The sequence below is a fragment of the Molothrus aeneus genome, chromosome 6 (genome assembly GCF_037042795.1).
Source record: "Molothrus aeneus isolate 106 chromosome 6, BPBGC_Maene_1.0, whole genome shotgun sequence".
Lineage (NCBI taxonomy): Eukaryota > Metazoa > Chordata > Aves > Passeriformes > Icteridae > Molothrus > Molothrus aeneus.
Genome location: NC_089651.1, coordinates 17,487,921 through 17,511,948, shown reverse-complemented (window position 1 = coordinate 17,511,948; position 24,028 = coordinate 17,487,921). Strand labels below are relative to the sequence as shown.

Sequence of the window (24,028 nt, the reverse complement as noted above, 5' to 3'; positions counted from 1 at the left end):
GGGGGATGCAGATGAGCTGGCATGCAAGTGCTTGGAGCTTTTACCAGGTGATGAGGGTGAAGCCTCTGCGCTGAGGTTGAGCTCACTTAATTAACGTTTGTAGTGAAAGATACAGCACAGGTCTCTACTTGTTGGTTATCTGTGATATAGCCATGTGGGCTCTGTCAATGCTTCCAAATGTTAAAAAAAAAAAGATAGAACTAGCTACTTTATACTTTTATATAAAACCAAAATATTTTTCTATGGAGAGAAAGGATAATCCTTTTCCAGGTTTTGACTTTCTGAACCATGTACATTAGTTTCGGTTCGCTGTATGGCTTCCAAGATTTGCAGTGCATGAAACCAAATTCCCAGCTTGGAGGACCTTCTCAGTCTGTGTAGGGAAAGACTTAGACATGATACATAACCATCACTGAGAGGATTTTTATTCTGATATTTTCTAAATTTTGAGTACTTGACTCCAAAATTTTAGCATCTTTTTTGACGTCGGTGTCATGCCTATTTCTCTAGTATGACCTGAGGAAGGCAGGAGCACTGTCAGGGTCTTGCCAGAAGGTACAGCCTCCTTCATTGGACACAGTGGCACAGCTAGCAAGAGCAGCTCTCTGATCCAGTCTGAAGCTGGCAGCTTTTAGCAGAGTTGGTGTTGTAGGAGGAAATACTCTTGAGATGTGGAATTGCACTGCATTTGTTACCAATTAAGATGAAATTTTAATTACTGTTCCTAGTATTAAGAAATAATGACATACTTGAGAAAACACCTCTTCTTGAGAAACTTCCCTCCAGACACCTTTCCTCCCCCCTTCCCAGTCTCCAGTTCATTCCCTGCACATTATACTTCATCATGGGGATCAGCGCAGGATGTTTTTCTTTTATGGCCACTCTATTTCTTGCTCTTTTTTTCCCATGGCTCCAGCATTGTGTCCTCCCCAGGCCACCATCCTCTCAAAATCCTCATTCTTCCTGGGTATCCATGTACACAAGTGTCTCCTGCCTGGATTGTCTGCTGCTTGTAGGTCCAGTTTTTCTAAAATTTGTAGCCAGATCATATCCATTCCCCATCTGCTGTTAAAAATGTTCTTACTTGGGGTAGCCTTTCTCCTGCAGTCATTCCCTGGCTTCATCTGTACTCTCTCCAGCATGCTGCATGCGGAGTAGGGAGGAAAAACTTTCTTGAGAGCACAGGAAAAACAGATCCCTAAGTTTTATTCCAGTTCCCGGGCATATCCCCCTTTCCAGACCATGTCCTGTGAAGTGGGGCTGGAGGTTATTGGCTTTGGGGAGATGGCAGAAAGGCACCCCAGGTGCAGAAAAGATCTGTGGGATGGTTTGTGGCATGTCTGGTTGTGTGTGAGCATGTGGGTGTACAATTTGCAGGCTTTAGCTGCTGAGCCCTCTCATCTCTGTGATGTGTGAAATTCAAACTCTTGAAAGCAAATAACTTCCCCACAACATCAATTTGTAGCTGGGTAAGACAAAAGGCTGAAATTTCTGTGCCTGAAATGGAGCTGCACTGTGTCAGGTCCCTGCTCTAAACACTGCAGTATGAGAGGATTTCAAATTAAAGCACCAGAAATTTAACCTGGGAAGAATAGGATACTTTGCCCTGCTTCTTTCTTAGAAGTAATTGGAGTGCTATTTTTGACATTCTTCCAAAAGCTTTTATCCTTTTGACAGAAACAAGCACAGAATATATCAGCACAGACAATTAAGGTTTGGCAAAATGATAAGCTGATGAAACTGAGGTCCTCTGGTAGGAAATGCTGATCACTGTATATAATGGGTAACAAACAGTCTTTCTCCTTTGTTCTAGAAATTGTCTCATGCATTCCTGTCTATGCCAGGGAATTTCACAGGGAGAAAATGGTGTTTGCATGCACAGTTTGGATAAGTGATGCTTTTATGGATGAGCAAAAAAGTACTCTACAGCCAAATAGAGCAAAGTGTCTGTGCATCTTTGCAAAAAAGGATATGCCTTGTCCTGTTTCAGTTAATGCTATGCAACAGGATAAAATTGTAAAAAATAAGCAAGCTGCACCAAGACAGGTTTGCAAAGCCATACAGAAGGTCAGTGTTGGATGGTAATGATATGGAAATCAGCTTGGATCATGGGCATAAATGAGGCCTGTGATTCAAAACTGGGCAGTAATAGGATCCAGTATTAGGGTCAGGCAGGTGTGAAAATACTGGTGATGAAAATCTGAAAATAAATAATTTAAGATTCATGGAGCAAAATGCAATGACTTCTGTAGACACAGTAATTGTACCAGGGAAGAAAAGTATTTTCCCCTTTGTGACTTTTTGCCCTCCATTCAGTCACATAAATCCATAGGTTCAAAGGTTTGGTTTTGGCTTACCAGGCAGTGCAGAAATTCTGATAAAGGCTTAGTAGCTATTAAACTTTTATAGGTTTGCAGCCTTGTGGTTGAAGAGACAGTAATTGAGTTTTTCTCGTGGGGATGGGATTCTAATTAAGCCGGTGTTGCTCAGTATTAGAATTCCACCCTTACAGGTTGCTAAGTGTGTGAATTTTATGTTATAGGGAGCTGGACCTTTGCCTCAGCTTAAAAAGTTTCCAAAATTACTCTCTCCTTTACCTATCTATGCAAAACTCAGTTTCATTTAATGCTCTGATAGTTCTCACTCCAGAGTCTGCAAGTGCTGTGTTGATGCTGCTGCAGACCCATCCAGTGTGGTAACAAAAGCAAAGGATGTGGTTTCCCAGAAGTGTTTGGCATTGCCAGCAGTTCTTCTCATGAAGTCAGTCAAAAAAGAGCTGAGGGCTTTAGAGAACCTACCTGAAATCCCGGAGTTAAAAGTTTTTTATTCAGTCCTTTGAGCTTTTGACTCCTGGGTTTTAGGCAGTTCCATGGCTTATGAAAAGAAAGAGAGGTGGCCCAACTTTGCTTTGATGTCTTCAGTACAAATCAGCCCCTTTCACCTGCAACTCATGGGTTATTTGTGTAGCTCTCTGAAACTGCTCATAAAGCTAACTTGGTACACCTTTCACTTCCCCCTTGATCCCACCATTACCCTTGAAAGGAGCTGTGCCTTTATGGCCCAGGCTACCTTCTCTTGCCAATGAGAAGTTAAGCTGCAAATTTCATGGATATCATTGGATGTCATCACTAATATCCCGTGAGGAAAAAAAGAAAAAAGAAAACCTAGCATGGGAAGACTCCTCCAGGTTTGCTGTTAAAGAGAGCACTGGCTTGCTCTTGGTGGGGTTTTAGGCTGTCCTACTGAAACCAGTGCTATAAATGAGCCATGCCTATGCCCAGACATTGTGGTGTTGCTCACCAGTCCTTTATCTGCTTTTTCAGTTGCAGCAGCTTTGTGTCCTGCTGCCTGTATAACTCCCACTCCCCATTCTGCATGATCTGCTGAATGTACTTGCTGTGCATCCAGAAAAAGCTGAAATAGATGTTGATGGCTTTTGCTTTTGTTTTATCCCCTGTCCTTTCTTCTCTTGACAGTTTTTTATCATGCTGTTAATTATATTTCTGTTGGAGCTCACTGTTGTGATTCTGTTCTTCGTCTACACCGACAAGGTAAGTCAAATTCTTCATTTTTCTTTCCTCTTCAGCAAATTTATATGCCCCTTTTCCCTATAAATAAATCATAAAGCTCTTGGCTTGGTATGCACATCATGCTTCTGTCTTCCTTGAGACACTCCTCTCAGAAGGAGCTCTCTCAGAATGCATAAGCAGCCTGGCAGGACTGGGCTGTCTTGCTTGCTCAAGTGTACAACTCAAGGTCACAGATGCTGCCAAGTGCATCTGTCATTAACAAAAGACACAAAACCCACACAAAAATGCCCACAAATGAAAAACAAAACACCCCACAAAAAAAAAAGCAAAGAAGCCCACAAGCCTTACTAGGAGCATGTAGGAGGAGATACCCATCAGAGAGAGTATGATTTTTAAAAATATGTTTATGGTTTAAGAGCCATATTCATACTGTTAAAAAGGAAGTGTACTCAGCACAGGCAAAGGCATAAGATTCATTATCTTTCCACACTGCTCCTTGCAGCACATGTGTACTTAGAGCCTAGTGGAAAGCCAGGGTAAATGCATGAGAGTTCAATAAACACAGCTTTTGTTTACACTGTCACATTTTCCTTATGTTTGACCATTGTTCCTTCAGTTGTAAAGGCAATATTGCCTACCTGAATTATCTTTATCCTTTTCTTTAAAAAAATCTTACATTAGTAAATCCAAAACAAGGGCATAATTAAGTGCCACCTGCTTATTCAATCAAAATCAGAAGCCCCTTACAATTGAAGATGGAGGGAACTTAATAATCACAGGGAAGGTGGCAAAATTTTACCATGAATTAACATTCATCGGGTACATGAGTGGTAAACACTTTCTTTAGGAATGGAAAGACAATAGGAGAAAAAAGACCCCCCAAAAACAACACTGTGTTCATTAATACATAAATTATTAATATAATTACTAGTATATTAGTGATATGAGAGATTATATATTAGTCATATCAGTGAGTGATTGTCAGATGCACTTCTGATGCACTTCTGAAGGACTTTAAAGGGCTAGGTTCTGTAGCATTCTGTAGCTGGAACATGGAATTAACTTGCCAGGTAATTACAGTAGAAGGGACAATTTAAAATTTCTTGTATGCATTATTGGATTCTGAGTTACTTGTCAGCTCTTTGCAGGAAGATCTACACATCATACAGGAGTAAAGGCATCTACTTAATATGCAGTGGGCCTCCAAAACCCAAACACAACACTTGGTTATGTTTAGAAATAAAATCAGTTAGAAAATATTATCATAGCATTGTATAACAGGCTTGCCTCACTGAGTTTTGGTTACACAAATAATGAGAAGTGCAAGAAAGATGGAAGAGAGTTGTCATGAAAAGGAATTATGGAGAAAACCTAGATTCAGTTTAGGAAGTGAAAGAGATCCTCTGCTTAGGAGAGCTTACAAAGAGTAATTATAGTAGTTTCTAAAATAATGGCAGATCTAAAATAAAGACCTGTCCTGAACACGGAAGAAATAAATGGAAATGTTTCCGATTAGGTTAATAAAATAAATATTTCTTATTTTCCAATTCATTATTTGGTAGAACTCCTGTTGTTGTCTGGTGTTGAGGCTGATAGATCAGTAAATGTGTGGGTAGGGAGGAAAGAAAAGAAACCAATGAAGTATTTTTATTCATAATGCAATCAGTCCTGCTAGGTTGACAGGTGTGTCACAGAGAATGTTCATCCTCACTCTTCAGAGGTTAAAACAGTGAAAAAGTATCAGAAGGATTCTCTCCCTCCTTCAGCCTGTTGGTTTGCAGGGGGTTTTATTGATTGTTAATAAAGAGATCAGGAAATTAACTTTCCTCTGACTCAGATACTGCAGGAGGTAGTACCCTGCAGTTGTCTGTAAGATCAAAACAGTCTAAAATATGGGCTCCAGTTCAAGTGCAGTTTTACTGAGTTAACAAATTGCTGTAGTCTGGGTATTGCAGATGATCAAATTTGAGGCTTTTAATGTTCCTGTATGACTTTATATCTTATACTGAGAAAATCAATAGTTTATGTGACACTTGCAGTACTGCCTACTGCAGAATAAATAAACCAGCAGCAGCCTAAAACTAATATTTTCATATAGCACGTGTAGAGTTTGTGTGCTGGCTTTCCTGGTGTGAAAAACAGTATTGCCACGTGTGTGGGAAATAGTGAGCCCAGACAAATCCACCCCAGTAATTCAGTTAGTGTAGATCCTTGGAAAATCAGTGAATGATGACACCTGTCCATCAGAAGAAAGTAGGGTTAGTTTTGTGTGCAGGAGAAGAGGACTCTGCAGATGATCACTTTGAGCAATACCAGCCACAGGGAGGGTGTGAATCCATGGGTGTGTGGACACAGCGTGTGGGCTCCCAGGCAGTGAAGCAGCCTCTCTGTATCCATTGCTGGGGCTGTTGCTTTAGTGCTGTGTTTGTTACTAAAAAGCATCATGGCAAAAAGTTCTTTACAGCCATTCAGAGATAGTTTTTTGGCACAGGGCTTTTGTTCACTTGCTGTGGAAGGTTGTGCAGCTGTGGAGGTGAACTAGGGCTCACAACAGCCTCAACTGACCTGTTCTCAACTGTTCTCATTTGTCAGCTTGGGAGAAGCCCAAAAATTGCCTCTGCCTCTAATTCTACTGACTTGGTCTTCTCTGAGCTTTTAAGCAGCCAGCTTGGTCTTATGCCCTAGGATGTCATCTTTTCTTTTCTTGATGGATAAATGATCTAATGAGATAAATGCTGCCCTGAAGCTGAAAACTCTTTCTCTGAGCTGGCTATCCAGTGTGATATTGTGAAGAGAGGGGGACTTGGAGAAAGCTCAGAAGTCCACAGTGTAGGAAGAAAAAGGGGTGTAGTGCCTTGTCTCATGTAACTGCACTGTTACAACTTCTTGGCAGAGCCTGAACTCACACCTTGTTCAATATTCTTCCAACTGTCCTCACTAGTTGTGTTGCAAAATATGAATCTCTTGACTTCTGCAGAAGTGAATATGGGCTGTGATGGAATGCATTCCGATGGGATGGTTGTCAGGAAAAACCTATAACCCTTTTATTTTGTCCTGGCTGTTCCCAAAGCAGCAGAGGGACTGGTTCATAGGCTGTCTTCAGCTCAATGTGAGCACCTGAGGCACCTGGAAACTCCTGTTGGCATTTGCACACATTCATATAAAAGTTCCTAAAGTGTGGCTTTTAAATTTTTGAGGTCAGAAGAGCCAGCCCAAGAGATTGGGTATTGAATGGAGTTGGTGTGGTTATAGAACTAAGGCAGGTTATCACTCTGGGTGCAGTTTTTTTTCAGGCTACATTTATGCCCCCATTTGAAGCAGTCCAAACTCCAGTGACATTTCTGGAGTCATGTGGATGGTTATGTGCATGGCTACCTATCTATAGGCAGAATATTCTCTTTAGTATGTTTTATTTTGATTCCATCAATGGAGAGCAGCGTTTGGCATTTTTATAGGCTTGACATTTCTCTATGGGGCTCTCTGGGTATTTATAACAGATCCACAGAGTACTGAGAGGGTTAACCTTAATTTTATTGTGGTAAGGAGAAAGCAGCAGAGCCCTATACTGTTAGAGGTTGGATACTCATATTTCTCAACACCAGATTGGATCCTGCTAGAATGTAAATTATGCTAATAAAATGCACAGTCTTGTACCAGTTCTAACTTGTATAATCCTCCTGGTTTTAGTGTCTGTATTTATTTTTACTATGATGTTTCTCCTGGAAGCATAGAAAAAGAAAAGTCTATATTTACTTTTTTGCTGCTCTAATAGGTGGAGTTTTTTCAGTAGATGTCTGCATTTTATATGATTTAGAGACAGAGCTATATAATACCCCCAAATGAAAGAACATAACTGAACTGGCTTTTGTGTCTGTTGTGTTTGGTGGGGGAGGGGGAAGGCTTAAGTTGTTGGGTTTTTGTTTTGTTTTGTTTCTCTTATTTTTAAATGTCAAACATAACATGCAACATAAGTAACATAAGTCAGGAAAAGAATAAAAGCACTGAAGAATCACTGACTATGATATTTGATTATGGGAGCAGTTACTGCTATTGGCAACTTGAAGTTAAGATCAGAATTTTCAATAAAGATTAGGCCATTAACTCACTTGGGTCCCTATGAAAATTAGAGCTGAAATTCCATGCCTGCTTAGCTGTGTTGAAAATGGCCCACAGAATAGCCCCCAGAGGATTGAAAAATAATGGCTACTTCTGTTTTTCATGAAATGTGTGAAAATGTTCTTGTGTTCCATGCTGCTCCAATATAGCTTTTGCTGTTATCTTATAAAAGTATGTATTCTGTAGATTGATGCATTTCTTGCTTTGTTTCTGAAAAGAAATTGAAAATTGCTTTAATTTCTGATTGATATTTTGCCTCGTCCTATGCAAAGACAGCAGGTCGGAATTTAGTGGATATGATTTCAAATATAGCTCAGACCTCACAACCTCTTACACATTTGGCTTTAGAAAATGGAAAAACAGAATCTCTTCCACTTGCTGCACTCATGTGCAGTTGCTCACAGAAATTATCAGATCCTGCTGAGCTGCTCACTGGTGTGAGGGGGGCGGTTCACAAAAACCTGATGGAATTATTCATATATAAAGTTTAGTTCAGTTCTACTGCAGAAACTTGTTCTCACTGAGCTTCTGTCAAGAGAGCTTAAAAGTTTTCCATGTTTGCCTTTGACAGTGCAGCAGAAATGTCTCCTCAGGTAATGAGGTGCCTCATGTTCCCAGTCAGTACAGCCCACAGGGCTGTCCAAAATGCACACACAGGGCATGTTAACATTGCTGAAAGTGGGGAAACAGAGCCTAAAGTGAAGAGACAAGATCACCCAAACTGCGTGCAGTTTAGAGATGGTCTTAACTGATTGGAAAACAACAAACTGTGGAAAATCCTGCAAAACTGGCAGAATGGTCACTGCACCACTCTTCAGTCAGATGGCCCTTTTCTAGCACTGTTTCTCCATCAGCATTTGACTTTGCCTACACCATCCCTTCTCGCTGCTGGAACTCTTGAGTAGTGGTAGAATTATTGGGTGTCTGTATCCTCCTTTGCCACAGTGAACAGGGCTGTTCTTGCTGTTGTGCAGGGCTGAGGTAATTTCAGAACAGAATCTGTGTGGATAGTGTGTGCGCTTGTCAGTATGCAGGGAAGGCTCTCTAGAGGACAAAGGCAATTTGAGCTCTCTCTGGTATTTCTGTGAGGATGTGCAAGTCCTGGCATATGTATGCAATGGTTTCTGAGCAGTCTGTGTGTTAATGTGTGACCGTGTTCACAGGGGTTCTTGGATGAGGAAAGAGATGAGAATGTTGACTCCATGTTCAGAAGGCTTGATTTATTATTTTATGATATATATATCTTATATTATAACTATACTAAAAAGAAAAAGAAAGGACAGGTTTTCTCAGAAGCTAGCTAAGCTAAGAATAGAAAAGAAAAGAATGATAACAAAGGCAGCTCTCTCGGACTCCGTCCGAGATAGCCCGGTCCTTGATTGGCCATTAATTATAAACATCCAAGATGGGCCAATCACAGGTGGACCTGTTGCATTCCACAGCAGCAGATAACCATTGTTTACATTCTGTCTCTGAGGCCTCTTAGCTTCTCAGAAGAAAAAATCCTAAAGAAAGGATTTTTAGTGAAAAGATGTCTACGACATTAATGCTTTATTTTCTAGTTAAAGTTCCATTTGGTTTGTTTGTAAAAGGTCTTTAAAATTATCAAGTTCACCAATCAAGCACTTCCTGGCTCTCTGGCAGTGTTCTGGAATGTGGGTTTTGCAGTGAGTGCTGACATAGCTAAAAGCTGTTTTTTCAGGATCAACAGCAGTAGCAGTGCAGGAATCTATGGATTGCCTCCTGGATGGTGATGCACTGCAATTACTGCTCTGTGAGTCAGATGTTTTAGCTCTGGTCAAGTATTTTATTTCTCTAATGCAAAATAATGTTATATAAATGGTAGTATAAAGTAAGAAAAGACTGAAGTGTCTCTGTGGTTTATTTTACTTGGTAATAAGCTTAATTTTAACTAGTTTATTAGCATTTCAGTACTGGTGTCCCACAATAGGGAGTTGCAGAAATTTCATCAAAAGAATTTAATTATAGCCAATTTACTTTGGCTTCTTTTCAGCAAAGCAGTCAGGCATAGGTTTAAATCTCTCCCTGTTCAGCACATAACCTAAGTGCATGCTTGAACCCATGTGACTGATTTAATCATGTGCTCAAGTCTTGTTAAAGTTGATTTGCACCTAATGGGTCTTTAAAAGAAATATTGCTAGGAGAACGCTAATGACAGTGAAGAATTTTGGAGTGTGTAAAGAGGCATCACATCTTTCATTCCATAAGGAATTTAGTGAAAAATAATGAATGCTTGCTTTAAAGCATTATTGGTTAGCTTTTTCCATTTGTTCTGAACAGCTTTCCATTTAGTATTTTGAACTCCAACACATCACTTTAACCTTTTTTAGGCAGGAGGAGATGAGGGGCATGGCATCTATTTGCCTGTGAGACTGAAAAAGCACAAACACACCAAAGGAAATCCCGGTAGTTTCACTAATTCATTTGTCTAAGTAGGACTTCACTGAAAGTGCACTTCCAAAATGTTATTAACAGGCTTGTTGAAGGATAGCACAGTATTGATGAAAAGAATTAAGTGCATGCTCAGAAATAGGTGTATTTAGGAACAATAGCTGCAGATAAAATGCATTAGGGCTCCCCATTGGGAACTCTCGATCAATGGTTGATCAAGGCCTAATTGATTTCTTGAATAAAATGTTAGCAGGGGAATAGGTGCAGGGAAAGGAAAATCAAACTCTCCTAAATTAAGCTCCATGACTAACACAAATATCCTTTGTAAAGATCAGATAATGCAGCAGCCTGACAGCTTTTTATGCCTCCTGTCTTCCTACTTTGGCTGAGTTCAGAAATGAAGATGAAGGTGGGTGTCTCATCCTTGTCAGAATGGATTTTTGCTCACACTGCAGTAAGTTCAGTATTTTCCACAGTATGCCGCTGCACAGGAATAGTGCTTTTTTCTCAGGAGAAATCCAGTCCTGACCTCCACCCTGGCTAACTGGGATATTAATTCCCCTATCAATATGGATGAATCAGACACAGCTGTTGCTGCCATTTTGCCTGACTTAAAGCCAGCTGGATCTATCGTTTATTTCCTGACATCCCTAAATCCATCTGAAGGTTTCCTGATAAATATTTGGTAATATATCGGTCTAGAGCAGGAAGAGATGTGATTGGGCCTCCTTCTTGCTAGTTTGCAGTCTTTAATTGCAGGTTAACTCATGATCTCAGGAGGATGTCAAATTATGTCTTTGTTGTGGAGCACTTTTATAATGATCTGTTTCCCACACCTCAAGTTTCAGGTTTCATAGTAGACAAAATGTAGGTGGTGCAGGTCTTCAACCAACTTCTCCCAAGGAAGGCTCTAGCATACAGAGGTGGTTTTTAAATACTTTGCACATTTGTGTGCTTTTCATCAATCCCTTAAAGGGCATTACAAGAGGTTAGTAGTTCGGTTCTGCTTTTGCTGACTGGGAGAAGAGATATTAAAAGGCCATATCCTGAGGGTGCAGTGTATCCTGGGGAATGTGTAGTGCTCTCATGTCTGAATTAATGGAATGGGACCTTACTGTTCCACAAGACAGGTTTTTACTCAGTTTTGACTCACATGTGGTCATATTAGAAGTCATTTCAGCATCTGGGAGGATCTGGAACTGAGTGCACACCAGTGCTGAGTACTGACAGAGGTGGAGTGAGCAGCAATGGGTTACACACACCTCATCAACATCAGCTGGTGACTGACCCCAGCTTGCTTCTCTTCTGGCACTGGTTTTATACAATTTTATTTTGACAAAGGGTAGAATGGCAGAAGGAGAAAGGAATGGTTTAGAAAGGCAATAAAATAAATAATTAAGGCAGCTTTAGGCATTTAAATACAGGCAACATCAAATGCTGAGGGATGACTGAGGTAGTATATTGAAACAGACAGCACATTTTTTATTCATTCTATGAACGTTTTTGATGTGTCACAATGTATATCAGGCAACATTAGAAAATGACAGTAAACTAAATGCTTAACATTTTTTACATATTAGAAAAAGAGAGAGGAAGATGACTTTTTGTGTTATCAGACTGTAAGCAGGCCAATAGCTTATAGTCCTTTTCTTGGATTTGTCAGCTGCAGTTGAAGAATGATGAGCTAGGTTGACCACTTTATTAGGCATAATTTGCAGCTGAGGTTTCTTCAACTCCTTCCTTTGATTTAACTCAGCAGTGGTAGGCAGTGAACTAGTTGAGACAGGGATCTGTTGATCAGCAGCTCCAAACCATTACCAGTTCTGGGTTCTCTTAAGGCTGGAGTATGTTGACTTCTAGGCCACAAGTCATGCTCAGGGACTTTGTATTACCCAAACTCCCTGATATGTCCAAGGCTTCTCACTGGAAATACTGCTGCACTGCAAAGTGGTGTAGTCTTTTCCACTGATAATTTTGTGGGTTGAATTCTTGCTGTGAAGTTCAGGCATAAGGAAGGAGGTTTAGCAACTTTCTGGGCACCAGCCATTGTAACTTTTGAAATCTATTCCCATGACTTAGAAAACCAGAATCATCAATAGTGATTACCAGTCAGTGGTCATTGATGCCTGCTTGCTGAAATCGTGTTTAATATGAACTAATAATCTTTAATCATTTGGGATCTTGGGCTCCCTGAATCTGTGTGCAACAAAATCCCTGATTGACTTGATGGTAGGAAGTGACTGAGCTGGAAGATAGAGTAGATTTTGTGTAAAAGGATATGTCTTGAAAGGGAGCAGAATAAGAGCTTTATTTTACATTTTCTGAGTGCACACATTTCTTACTTGACACGTACAGTGCCTCTGATAATTTGGATGATGGTAATATAAAACAATTCTGCTGCAGTGTCCTGGCATTAGCAATGAGTGAGGTTTGTGCAAAAACTGTTCTAACCATGGCACAATCTTAATTCAGTTTATTGTACTGCAGTCATTTTGTGTACCCTCTTCAATGCCTTTAAATTGCAGGGAAGGCATCCCTGAGAAAAGAGAATTTTCAGAGAGGCTGTTCTTGTCAAAACCCAAATACTCCCCTGCTCCTAATTGTCTTTGACACAATTTCTTAATGAGTTGATTTCTGTGGTAGCTTATGGAATTATTACACAACAGTATATGTTTTTACTTTCTTACTTTCTCCATTTTGCACTTTACTGCCATAATCCAAGGGTCATGTTGTTCTTCCAGACGTTTTGGCATCTGCACTTTGCCTCTGAACCACAGGAAAGCAGAACAATGCATGTCATCTCCTCCAGCAGTGCTGATGTTGCCTCTGTTGACGAAGCCCTAACCTCAGCATTTAGAAGACCTTTTCAGAAGTAACCTTGAAGGGCATATTGAAGTGCAAAGTGAATTGCATGTTTAATTGGTAAATTATGTAGATGAAGCAAAATGGAAAAGATACAAAAGATCATTGAATATATTTGAGGAACTACTAAAAGTCTTTATCCAGAGATATAATGAAAGCAGAAAGTCACAAAGCATGTAAGATTTTGATTAAGAACCAGATGTTTGTCAGATTTATCGCACAAGACATCTAGTTTTTCTTTTAAAAATTCAGGACCAAAGGAGTTGCAACAAGATTTGCATTAATCAAAATGGTTGCAGGGATATTTAAGAGCTGTGAATAGAATCAACATTACTCTCTTTGCAACAAGCATTCCCAAGGAAATGTCCTGTAGATTTCTTTCAGGTCCACCTTTTTCTCTATGAATAGGAAATGCATTGTAGTTGGCACAAAAGCAGCTGGATCTGTGCAAACAAAGAGAAGAAATGTTCTTTTCAAGGTCGGTCAGCTTGGGAGGGAAAAAAAAGAAAAAAAATCTTTTCTTTTGAGGACTGTGAAGAAAATGGAGAGAATGTGCTGCATACCGTGAAGTGGGACTGATATTTCAGTAAATGTCAGCAGAGTACCCTTGCTGCTGCCACCACTGCAGGTGAACATTCAGTAGCCAGGTGTGGCTTCCTGGGGCTGGGTGTTCTGCTGGAAGCCTGGTTGGTGCTGGCTTTGACACTGATTTATGTACAGATGGCAGGGGCAGCTCTTTCATAGTGACTGTTATCACTGAGAGCTGTGAGGATTGCTTCTCCCACTGCCTGCCCTAAGTGTTCTCTCTTTCAGCTCTGTTCATGGAGGTGTCAGTTTGCATGTGAGAGCTGCAGTGGGAGGTGATTAGATGAGTTAGACTAGGACACTGGAACTGCTGCTGGATATCACAGTTTTGCCATATCCATTTAAAACCTTTTAGGAATGTATCTGCAGGGTGCAGTATCAGCACAGAATGAATGCACAAGTCACCACTTTGTATATGGTAAAATCCTGCCCTAAGTAAAGTCAGTAGGAGCTGCCTGTTTTTTTCATGAAGCTATTATCCTCAATTGTAGTATTTTTAAATCTCTTTCCCACTTCCCAAGTTAGTGATCCAAATAATCCTCACTTGAGTGTGTGGAATGATGCATTCCAGTGCTGTAGGAGATCCTACTGCCTGGAAGCTGCAATGATCAGGGAGTTTTGTTCTCAAACAAAATGTCTTAATCTTGTGATGCAGAATATGTGGGATGCTGTTGTCTGCTAAGAAATTGTTTGAATTTTGGCTACAAAAAGATTACACATTTCCAAAAGAAATTGAATTAATGAAATATACATTTCTCTGGATGTTAGTTTTGAATCTCTGCTGTAGCAACTTGGCTTTTCCATGGATGTTCTCAATGACTGTGCAGCATCCATGCTAGGGTATGGAATTGCAGAACTGCTTAGTTTAGGAGGGACTTCTTGAGATGTGCTAGTAGTCCAAGCCCCTCTTCAAGCAGGATCAGTGAGAGCAGGGTGTGCAGGGCTGTGTCCAGTTGGGTTTTGACTGTCTCAACAGATGGAGGCTCCACAGTCTCTTTGGGCAACCTGCTGCAGTATTGGACAACTCTCTCAGTGACCTTGTTTGCTACAAGAGTGCATTTCTGGCTCATGGTCAACTTAAGGTCCACAAATTCCCCAAGGTCTTTCTCTGCAGAGCTACACATGTCAAAAGCTGTATAAAGGCAAGGGAAACAGCATCCACTGCTCCCCCCTCACCCACAGAGCTTGTTGCCATATTTTGGAAAACTGTCATGTTAGTTAAAGTGTGATTTCCCCTTTGTAAACCCATTCTGACTGCTCCCAGTCATCTCCTGTCCTTCAAGAGTTTGGAAAGGGTTTCCAGGATTGGTTGCTCTATCCCCTTCCCACGGACAGAGGTCAGAATTCCAAGCCCATATCTCCTGGATCTTCTTGATTGCCCATGTTGAAGATAGGAGTGGTATTTGCTCTCTTCCAATGTTCAAGAACTCTCCAGCCTCTTATGGGACAGAGTCCTCTCTTGTCATGTATGATATTGGCATTTTCTTGTTCAGAACTTTCCATCATTGTGCTGGCAAAACAACATCCCAAGTGTAGTGCCTGCCAGGGCACAGCATATTCTGGAGAAGATGAAATATTTATCTGTTAACACTCCCATTTCAGCCTTTTTGTCTCATTCTGGGTATTAATTTTGGGCATCTGCTGCAACTAGTTATCACTTTTCACAGAAATTATGGAAATTGAGTGTATCTGAAATCTGCATATCTACCAACCATTTGACTTCATTTTTTTGGTTTTATGGTAATTTGTTGAAGGCATATAATGGCAAAAGCTTTCCAATAACAAAATGCTCCCACTAGTGCATACCATAAGTTTGAAGTGATTAAACAAAAGGAGAACATTTGAGTTAAAATTGAACATGTGACTTAAAGCTTTTCCTCAGTGATACTTACTGAAATGACTGCTTTTCCAATTAGGCTTTGACTGTCAATTACTTGGAATTACTTTTTAAAAAATACTTTGAATTCCTAGAATATGCTTGATATCAAACTGCTAAGGGGGCAGCAGGGAGAGTCTTCATTCCACATCAAACTGGAATTTTTGAGGATTTAATTTATCCTTTTTCCACATGCTTTATTAGATTTTTTGATGGGTTATGTTTATATTTTTGTATTCATCTTTAAGTATCAGCTATTGCTATGTATGGTAAAATGGAGAATTTTCATTTTTGCTTTCCCATAATTAGCAGGGCCATGCAAATTCCATAGGAGTTGGATTTTGGAATCCTGAGGTTCCTTGCTCCTGATCCAGGGCAGCTCCTAGCACACTCCTTACACACCTCAGAACTGTCAACATTATTGTGTAGCTCTTTGAGCAGATTGGATCAGGCTCTGAGATGCACAGCTCTACTCCCTGCTTGATCTAGAAATAGGTATGAGAGACTTTTCTGATCCAAAGGCATTCCTCTACACATTCCAGGCATGTTTTGAGCAATGTTCTGCTGGAGTAGTTGGCCATTTGGAGTAAACCTGTTTGCTGTGTGCCTGGGGCAGCTTTATTCTTCCCTGAGAGGCTGGAGTGACACTCTCAAGTGACTTGTGGTATGCCTCTGAGTGGTCCCTGCTACGTTCTGTGTGTCAGGCAGATGCCAGCAGCCAGGTTTGGAGGGGCACATAGGAACCTTTTTCACATGTCTTTATGAAGCAGTTTCAGTGTAGATGAATAATATATTTTAAATCACAGACTGTGTGTGGAGCTTTTTTCTGGCCTCAGCAGGATGCCATGCAGCCATATAGTCTGTAAGGGTTACTTGGTAAGTCCTCGTCTATTCCACAGCTTTTATGTTTAGAGTTGATACATCTCATTAATCTTTTTTTTTTTAATAGCACATTAAATTCAAGGATTCCAGTATTACTCTTTCTAAGTATTTTACCGTATAAAGTCTTCTAGGGGAGATTAATTTATCAGAGAAGTGTTGAGTAGTCCTGTTCTATATAGATTTTTTTTTTGAAAAGTGGCACATTTAGGCACTGAGAAACAGAGCTGATGAGACACAGTACTTGAAGCATGTTTTTTCAGTCACAGAATTATTCTCTTTCTCCTCAAAGACTGTTTGCCTTGGTAAGCTTAGCACCATCAATCCACAATTTAAATAGTGTGAATTAAGAGGATCAAGTTTCTGATCTCTGCAAGCTTGCAATGTCCTGGTTGCTCTAACCTTCTAAGAGAAGAGGACACTAAGAGGTCCCCATGTCAATTCTGGCTTGCCCACCACTTCACCTTCAGTCCTTGAAATAATTTCCCAGTGGGAATTTTAGGTTGCACGCTGATAACTTTTGTTCTGATTGAACAGATTTAAATGGAGTCAAGAAAGCAAGCGTATGATACTTGTTACAGAGGTTGTTTTAAAGCAATTTCTAGGTGCTCTTTGAAGTGGTAGTAGAGTCTGATAAAGAGAAAAATTAATGCTAAAGGAAAATTATATTTGGCAGATGCTTAATTACATCCTACATAATAAAAATGTGTTTTTAAGCTGAGAGTGATTTGGGTGTCTCTCCCTTGTTGACCTGCTTAGAGATAATTCAGAGAGGCTTGAATTTGGAGAGTTCCTGAAAATGCTGGGATGTGGAGTGCCCAGAATACCTCTCATGTCTGCAGTCCCTGCATCTCTGAGGTGCAGTGACCCTGAACAGCAGCACAGCCCTGGCATGTGCTTCAGGGCACTGCCCACTGCAGCAACTTGCTTCACAAGGGAAGAGTTCCCTAGGTAAGAATGAATCTTAACATTCTCTTTTTTGTGTCCTGAGAGTGCTGAGCCTCTCATATTCCTCTTGGAATAGGGTTGTACATGGAGGGTAAAAATGCCTTCATGTTATTAAGCATGTAGGTTTGGATCGCTTCCTTTGTTTTATCAGGAACTGCTGGCTTAACTGGTCATCCATTTCTAGCTGAAATGGAAGAATAAATTAAGCAAGGCTTTTATCTCAGCAGATTTTTATAAAAGTGAATGGGGAATGGAAGATGGATTGCATTTTATGAAGTAGGAAATTAAATTGTCCTTTCACACTCTAACTTAAAAATCCAGGAAAATTCAGCAAGTGCTCATTGCTTTCTGGATGTATGAGTATCCCTCCTCAGACCTGGGTTTTCTCAGAATTTACAGGAAGGGCTTTAGGATTTGGGAAGGGTGGCTGTACAGGTCTTTCCCTGCAAATAAAGCTATTTCTCCTAGTGTACTCAGCACCTGCAAGTGAGTTGGTTGCTGTGCACCACACTGACCCTGCAGTGCTCTGTGGCTCCATCTCACCCACCCGGGCTTCATTAATGGTCCTGGTGAGGGATGAGTCCCCCCCTTTTCTGACCTCTCCAGTCAGCAGCTCTGGGATTAGGTGGGAGAAAGGGAAGGTTTTATGCTGCTGCCTTTTCTCAGGGAGCACACACTGTTTTGCCTTTCCTGCATCGTGCCTGGGTCGAAGGTTGGAGTAGCAGCTGAAGGGATTGAATGAGGAGCTTTACACTTCGCTAGAGAAGAATATGAGTATGATTGGTCCCCTAGCTAGGAGTAATGTTTCTTACTAGACATTACACAAATTGTGGCAGAAATGGCTGCTCAGGATTTTCCTGGCTGCATTTGTTCTGTCCCTCTGTCCTAAGGAATGCAGTTCCATGGCCCCAAGTTATTTAAAGCATTAAAAACTCACCCCTAGTGAAAGGAGTGATGACGGGGATTCTTTACTTATTCTCCATTCGTTCTGAGCAGGCTTGACTCATGAATCCTGTAACCTTGGCAGCAAGAGAATCCCCCTTTGCTTCACTATCTGCAAGGAAATGAATTACACAAGCATAGAAATTCATGAACAGTGAATGCTGCAATTAATTTTGTTAAACTCTCTTTATATATTTAGTTTGAGAAGAGGAAGGAAGGAGAAGCTTATCACCAGCTATGAGTCTGAAGCCACAAATCTCACACAGCTTTCACTTTGAGATAAAAATGAATCTATAAGGAATCCAAAACCCTTTTGTTTACTTTATATATTGGAAGAATGAGAAATGATGAAGGTAATAATGTAAAGTAGTGTTAACATCACAATCCCCATATTGAATTGATTAGCGTGGAGGAAGCACATTAATAGCTTTTTTATTACTAGTCTGAAAACTTTATAATAGCATTTATTGAAACAGAATAGAAATGTGAATGGCAGAATTTTATAAATCTCAGCTCATATGTGGTGGCCTAAACAGTGTCTGAAAATGCTTTTTAAAAAAAGTCCAGACTTTGAAGCTGTCCAGTTTTCCCCATTTAATCTTTCATTTATACATATTAAGCAGACAGTCATGGCAGAGGAGAGACTGGATGTAAAGCTGAATGTATTGAATGTGCAAATTTTTTCTCTTTATGGCCAAAACAGGTGCATGTAAATGTTTCATCAGCACACCCATTAAGTTCCCAGTGGTAAATTTAGCCACAAGCATTTGAGAGGTGCTTACTTTGCATTTAATTTAGAGCTAAAAAAAGAAGAAGTAGGTTTATTTAAAATGCATTACAGTCAGCTTATTTAATATTCTATTCTCATATATTCTTATTCATTATTTATATATGAAAAATAAATGAGAAAGTCACAGAAATACCCACACAGCTCAAAGTGATGAGGGTAGTTATTTTAAAATAGGTAAAATCTGGCTTTGCAGCCAGCCAATCATTTCTTGATCATAAGTGAAACAACCTCACTGAAGTCATCTCCCAAACAGAGTAACCCTGTTATCCTCTATTTTCAAATTCTACCAAATATTGCTAATTTGTCATGTTGTTGCATAGTGTTGTGCCATAGGGAGTTCTAGCTCTGTTTCATCCTTTTTTCTTATTTTTTCTGTGGGCAAGAAATGTTAACTCTCGTGGCACAGCCTCACTTTGCCACAGGTAGTAAGATGCAGGGACTTCTGCTTGTGCATCACCCACCTTTCCCTGACAAAAGTGCTTTGCACCTCATTTGGAGTTGTGTTTTCTTTGGGAGCTGCACTGATGTCTCTTGTGTGTGAAATGCTTTATTTATCACATCTGTTCAAAGTGGGTGGCCAGAAACAGTAATTGCTGGACAAGGGGAACGATGGATTGGAAAATAAAGTGCAGTAAACAGAACTGCTGTCTGGAATATAAAAATAAATAAATCCCTGTCTGTGTGGAAAGCTGCACTGAAGGGAGAGGGCTACAAAGCATGAAGGAGATTCTTTGTGGTAGGATCAGATAGATACAGGCCCCTGGAAAGTGTGCTTGGATGCTGTTTGTTTGGAAACGATCTACTTGGTGAAGTTTGGAACAACTACACACTAAATCCTTAAATATGAATCAAAATAGAGTCATCATCTTTCTACTGTTTCAACATGCCTCAGCCAGAATCATGGGATTCAGTTTGGTGAGGGATTAAATATCTGGGTTTCTCTGTTGTGTTTTACATGCTTTGGCAAGCTTTTGTTTGTTCCCTTGCCTTTCTTAGGATGGAGTTCTACTGCACCCCATCCTTAAAATACCTCTGAAAACAAGAAGAAAACAGAAAGCTTACTCCTTACACTTCTTCTTGAGATGAGCTGTATTGCCTTAGCCAAGTTTTAGAAGATAATTTTAACAACTTAAAAAACTCTTCATGGATCGTTCAAAGTGACAGGGGAGAGAAAAACTAATTTTTTCTCTCTCTGATTTTTTCCTCCTGACGAAGCAGTCTTTTGTGGCAAAAAGGAGCACTTCTTTCCATCCTAAACCGTTCCTATCTTGTTTCATCACAAGTCACACTGCATTAGAGTCTTAATGTTTCTATCAATAAATGATGGATTTGCCAATGGTGATTTAAGTTTAAAATTACTTGCGAAAGCTTAATGAAGCCTGCAAATCACAAATTAAATCTCAAAGAAACCATCTCTGACAGTTAGAAACTACAGGGCCAATGTAATTTCAAGGGTGGCATTTTTCTCCCCTCTGTAAATTATGTATCAGGGCAAAAGTGAGGCGGCTCTGTAGGCATTATTATGAGAGCAATAGCAAATAGCAATTTTTCTCTTACTGCCAGAGCTTTCTCTTACTGGTGTGTAGTGGGATGGGTGACATGCTCCTGCAGAAACAAATTAATCTCTGCTGCAACTAGTTTTTCTAAATGCCAGTCTGCTTCTTGTCTGTTTGGGTTTGGTTTTGTTTTTTTTTTCCAATTGGTTTGAATGATGGTTTCACTTCCTAATCTTGTGTCCTCATTACCAAACTGCTCAGACTGCTTGTCTGCTATGGACAAAAATGATACCCTGAAGCTCTCAGCTATTGTATTTTTAAATGAGGTTATATTTTTATAACCCCAAGTCTCCTTTGCAGACTTCAAATGTCTCATTTGGTCCCCACTTTGCCTATGTAGGAGAGGATGCCTGGTGCTGTTTGCAGTTTCATGAGAATTGCTTTTCTCAAAAATGCACGTGGGGGATTTGCTATTGCTTGGAGCATATTCATTTAGTTAATTAGATTTGTGAAAGAAAATTAAAAGTTTCCTGTCCTAAATTCCGGATGTTTAATGCAATTTGCAAATGGTTATAAATCTATCTAAAATAGCCAGAAGAGCCATAGTTATCCTCTTGATTCTGTCCTTTCTTTTCCTTCAAATCCAAGGAGATAAGAGTTGTTAAAGCCTTTCCCAAAAAATGGGATGGGTGAGCAGAGTTGCTTCTACTGCTTTAATAATCTTGCCTATAGACTTCTTCTCCTATCTGTTCCTTTTGTTTTAATTGACCCTGCAGATGAACCCTATTTTAATCAAAATTTGGGTTCATCTTTTCTAGTATCAATAATTACACTGGATGTTCCAGAAATCGTGTGTGGTTTTGTGCCCTCACATATTTGTTATGGAACAGTACTCCAGTGAACACACAGCTTTCTCAGTTTTGCACTATTTTTTTCTAATTTGTTAAATGATTTTATTTTTCTTCCCCATGTGTCTGCATAAGTTATCTTGGTGGGAAGAAATTCACCCCTGGCTGATTAATCCGAGCATTTCTGTTGTCCTGTTTATGTTGTAGAAAGAATGGTGAGCACAATGAGGTTTGTAATTGAAGCTTGTTTCATTCCTCTCATTTACTCCATGTATGCTGGGTGTCATTTTTCATCAGCTGCTTTATGCAAAAGCTGAATATCTGTTACTTCTGATTTGCATGGTTTCAGCTCTGTTTCCAAGATTAGATTGTCTGTGGCACATTTATCTATCAACAAATTGTTTGTCTACGTGATGAGACATTCCCTTTGGCAAGATGGATATGGTTCTTCACTGCTCAGCCTCCAGGTTACAGCATTTGTGATTCTTGACTGAATGTTTCTTTCACAGACTTTGTGTGCATTTGGCTCTAAGGCCACAGGTACCACTACTGTGAAGTTAGCAAAGAAACTATTAGTGCTCAATGAAGTCTGTACATGGGGATGTGGCTTTGAAGCTTCAGAACAGTTGGGATCCAGACCCTGTCCCAAGACTTTCTGTAGTGCTGTTGGAGCTCTCCATGTTTTAGTTTTGTGGATCTCTGAGTGGTGCTGATGAGCCTTGGCTGTGCTGGCAGCAGAGACCTCTGGCACATTTCTGTTTCAGAGGAAATGTCTGACTGGCATGTTTGTCTGTGGTGTCGCACAGCGTTTCCCAAAGCTTTTCATCCTCCAGGGGAACTCTGACTCCTGTGACATTTACATCCCACGTTCTGTCTTGGTGATTCCTGAGTCTTTCCTCCTGTCAGAGTTGATGCTACTCGATCTTTGACACGATGGGGTTTGAGAGTTGTGGTTTTCCTTTCCACTGTTAATATACTGCAGCACTTCCAAGTGATACTGATGGGTTTCACCATTGCTAGTTCTCCAAATTTTCCAAAATTCAGAGATAAGGATGCCGACCCCTGACCTGACCAGCACTCAGAAGAGTATGTCAGGTTTTTATATCCCAAAGCAACACTAGATTGAATAGAGCCTTCTGAAATTACAGTCAACAGTTTTTCTGTTGATTAGAAATATAAGTGGAGCCACTGTTTTATTGTTGTTGTGTTTTTCTTCTTCTTGTTTTGTTGGTGGTGGTTTTTAGGGGTTTTGTTGTTTTGTTTTTTTTAATCCATTTGTCTTCACAGATGTGATGGCAAAAATTTCAGCAACACTATGTCAAGAAGTGTAGGGATATGGAAAAGCACCTGATCCTGTATCATTCTTTTCTGGTTTTGAAAAGCTATCATATGTAAAGAGATTCTAACAATTTTTTAGCTATTGCATTTTCCAGCAGTCAAGCCCAAGAAAGGTGAAAGTTGGCATAGCAAAGGCTTCCCCCTCTGTTGTCAGATTGTTGCACAGTGAAGCAGTTCTTGTGTGACCACTTGAGAGCTGCTTGTCACAGGTACACAGCTGAGGGGATTTGGTCACTACCTCTTGTTAAAGTGGTCATGCTTTGTGAAAAAAAAAAAAGATATTTAAATAGATTCTGATAGAGAAAAAAAAACAAACAACAACCAGAAAAAGCCAGGCATATCATAAGAAGGAAATGGTCTTTAGTAATTTTTTTTTTAAGTGCATTTTGATGCTCAGGTGACAGCACTGTATGTCCAGTACTTGTTATTTTGTGAGATTCTGAACGAGTATAAATAGTCTACATAGCAACAGCGTCTGTTAAATAGTCCTATCATCAGCCCATGGGGCTGTGCCAGAGCCTCACATCTTTCCAGAGCTGGGAAGATGCCAGCCTTCACTGGATGAAATCATGCAAGATAACAGTGGCAGCAAGGCAGGATGACAAATACAACTCTTTCTTCTTACTGGGCTGGGGGGAGGGGACTTGCCTTTTGCTTTTTAATATTTTAAAACTTTTAGCATAAACAACAAGCCTCAACATCTTATAAAAAATCTTTTTTTAGTAAAAGCCAAAATTCTCAACTACAGTTGCTGGATTCAGTATCTGGAGTATTTTACCAACTCCCATGCCAGCATTATGGGATTTCTCAAAGCGCCCCAAAAGCTGGTAGCATTGGGACAAGTAAAAGGTTGCTCCTTTGGATTTAGTGACTTGTGCAGACTAACGCCAGCCTGCAATTTTTTTTCATGCTGCTGGGTTAATTTGGGGGTTTTGTGGGTTTGTTTTTTTTTTGTTACTTACAGGTTTTTTCAAAAAAGCATTCTCTGACTCTACTATTTAATATTTAGGTTCTGCTGTTTGTCATCCTGAACCAAGCAGGCTGTTTTGCACTCCCCTGACAGAAGGAAGAAAATGTGTTAAAGGAAAATGATCAATGATGAATAAACAGCAGAACTGCTCTCAGACAGATTTTCATTTTTGCTAAAACTGCCTTTTCCAGTATTTATATGCCTGACTTTATGAGCATTAATTGGGTATGATCTGGGAAGGGTCCTGGTGATACCACACCCTGCCAAGCCAGTGCTGCAAATTCTCAGGGAAGTAGCTGGCAGGGCAGGTAAAGGACAAAGGACAGGTAAGAGACAGAGTGTTCCTATGAAATTAAAAGAGCCAAAAGAACTCAGCTGTTTGGACTACAAAATAATCATGGGATATTCATTGCTGAAAGTTAAATTGAAGGCACCT

General features: G+C 40.1%; 1 protein-coding gene across 5 annotated transcripts in view; it reads left to right on the top strand.

Moving 5' to 3' along the window:
- Positions 1 to 24,028, top strand: part of TSPAN4 (tetraspanin 4) — a 420,491-nt gene that overhangs the window by 362,873 nt on the left and 33,590 nt on the right. For all 5 annotated transcript variants that reach the window (XM_066552988.1, XM_066552989.1, XM_066552990.1 and 2 more), the window contains one exon: positions 3,477 to 3,551. In XM_066552988.1, the coding sequence (XP_066409085.1) occupies positions 3,477 to 3,551 (75 nt within the window). The remainder of the gene's footprint in view (positions 1 to 3,476; positions 3,552 to 24,028) is intronic.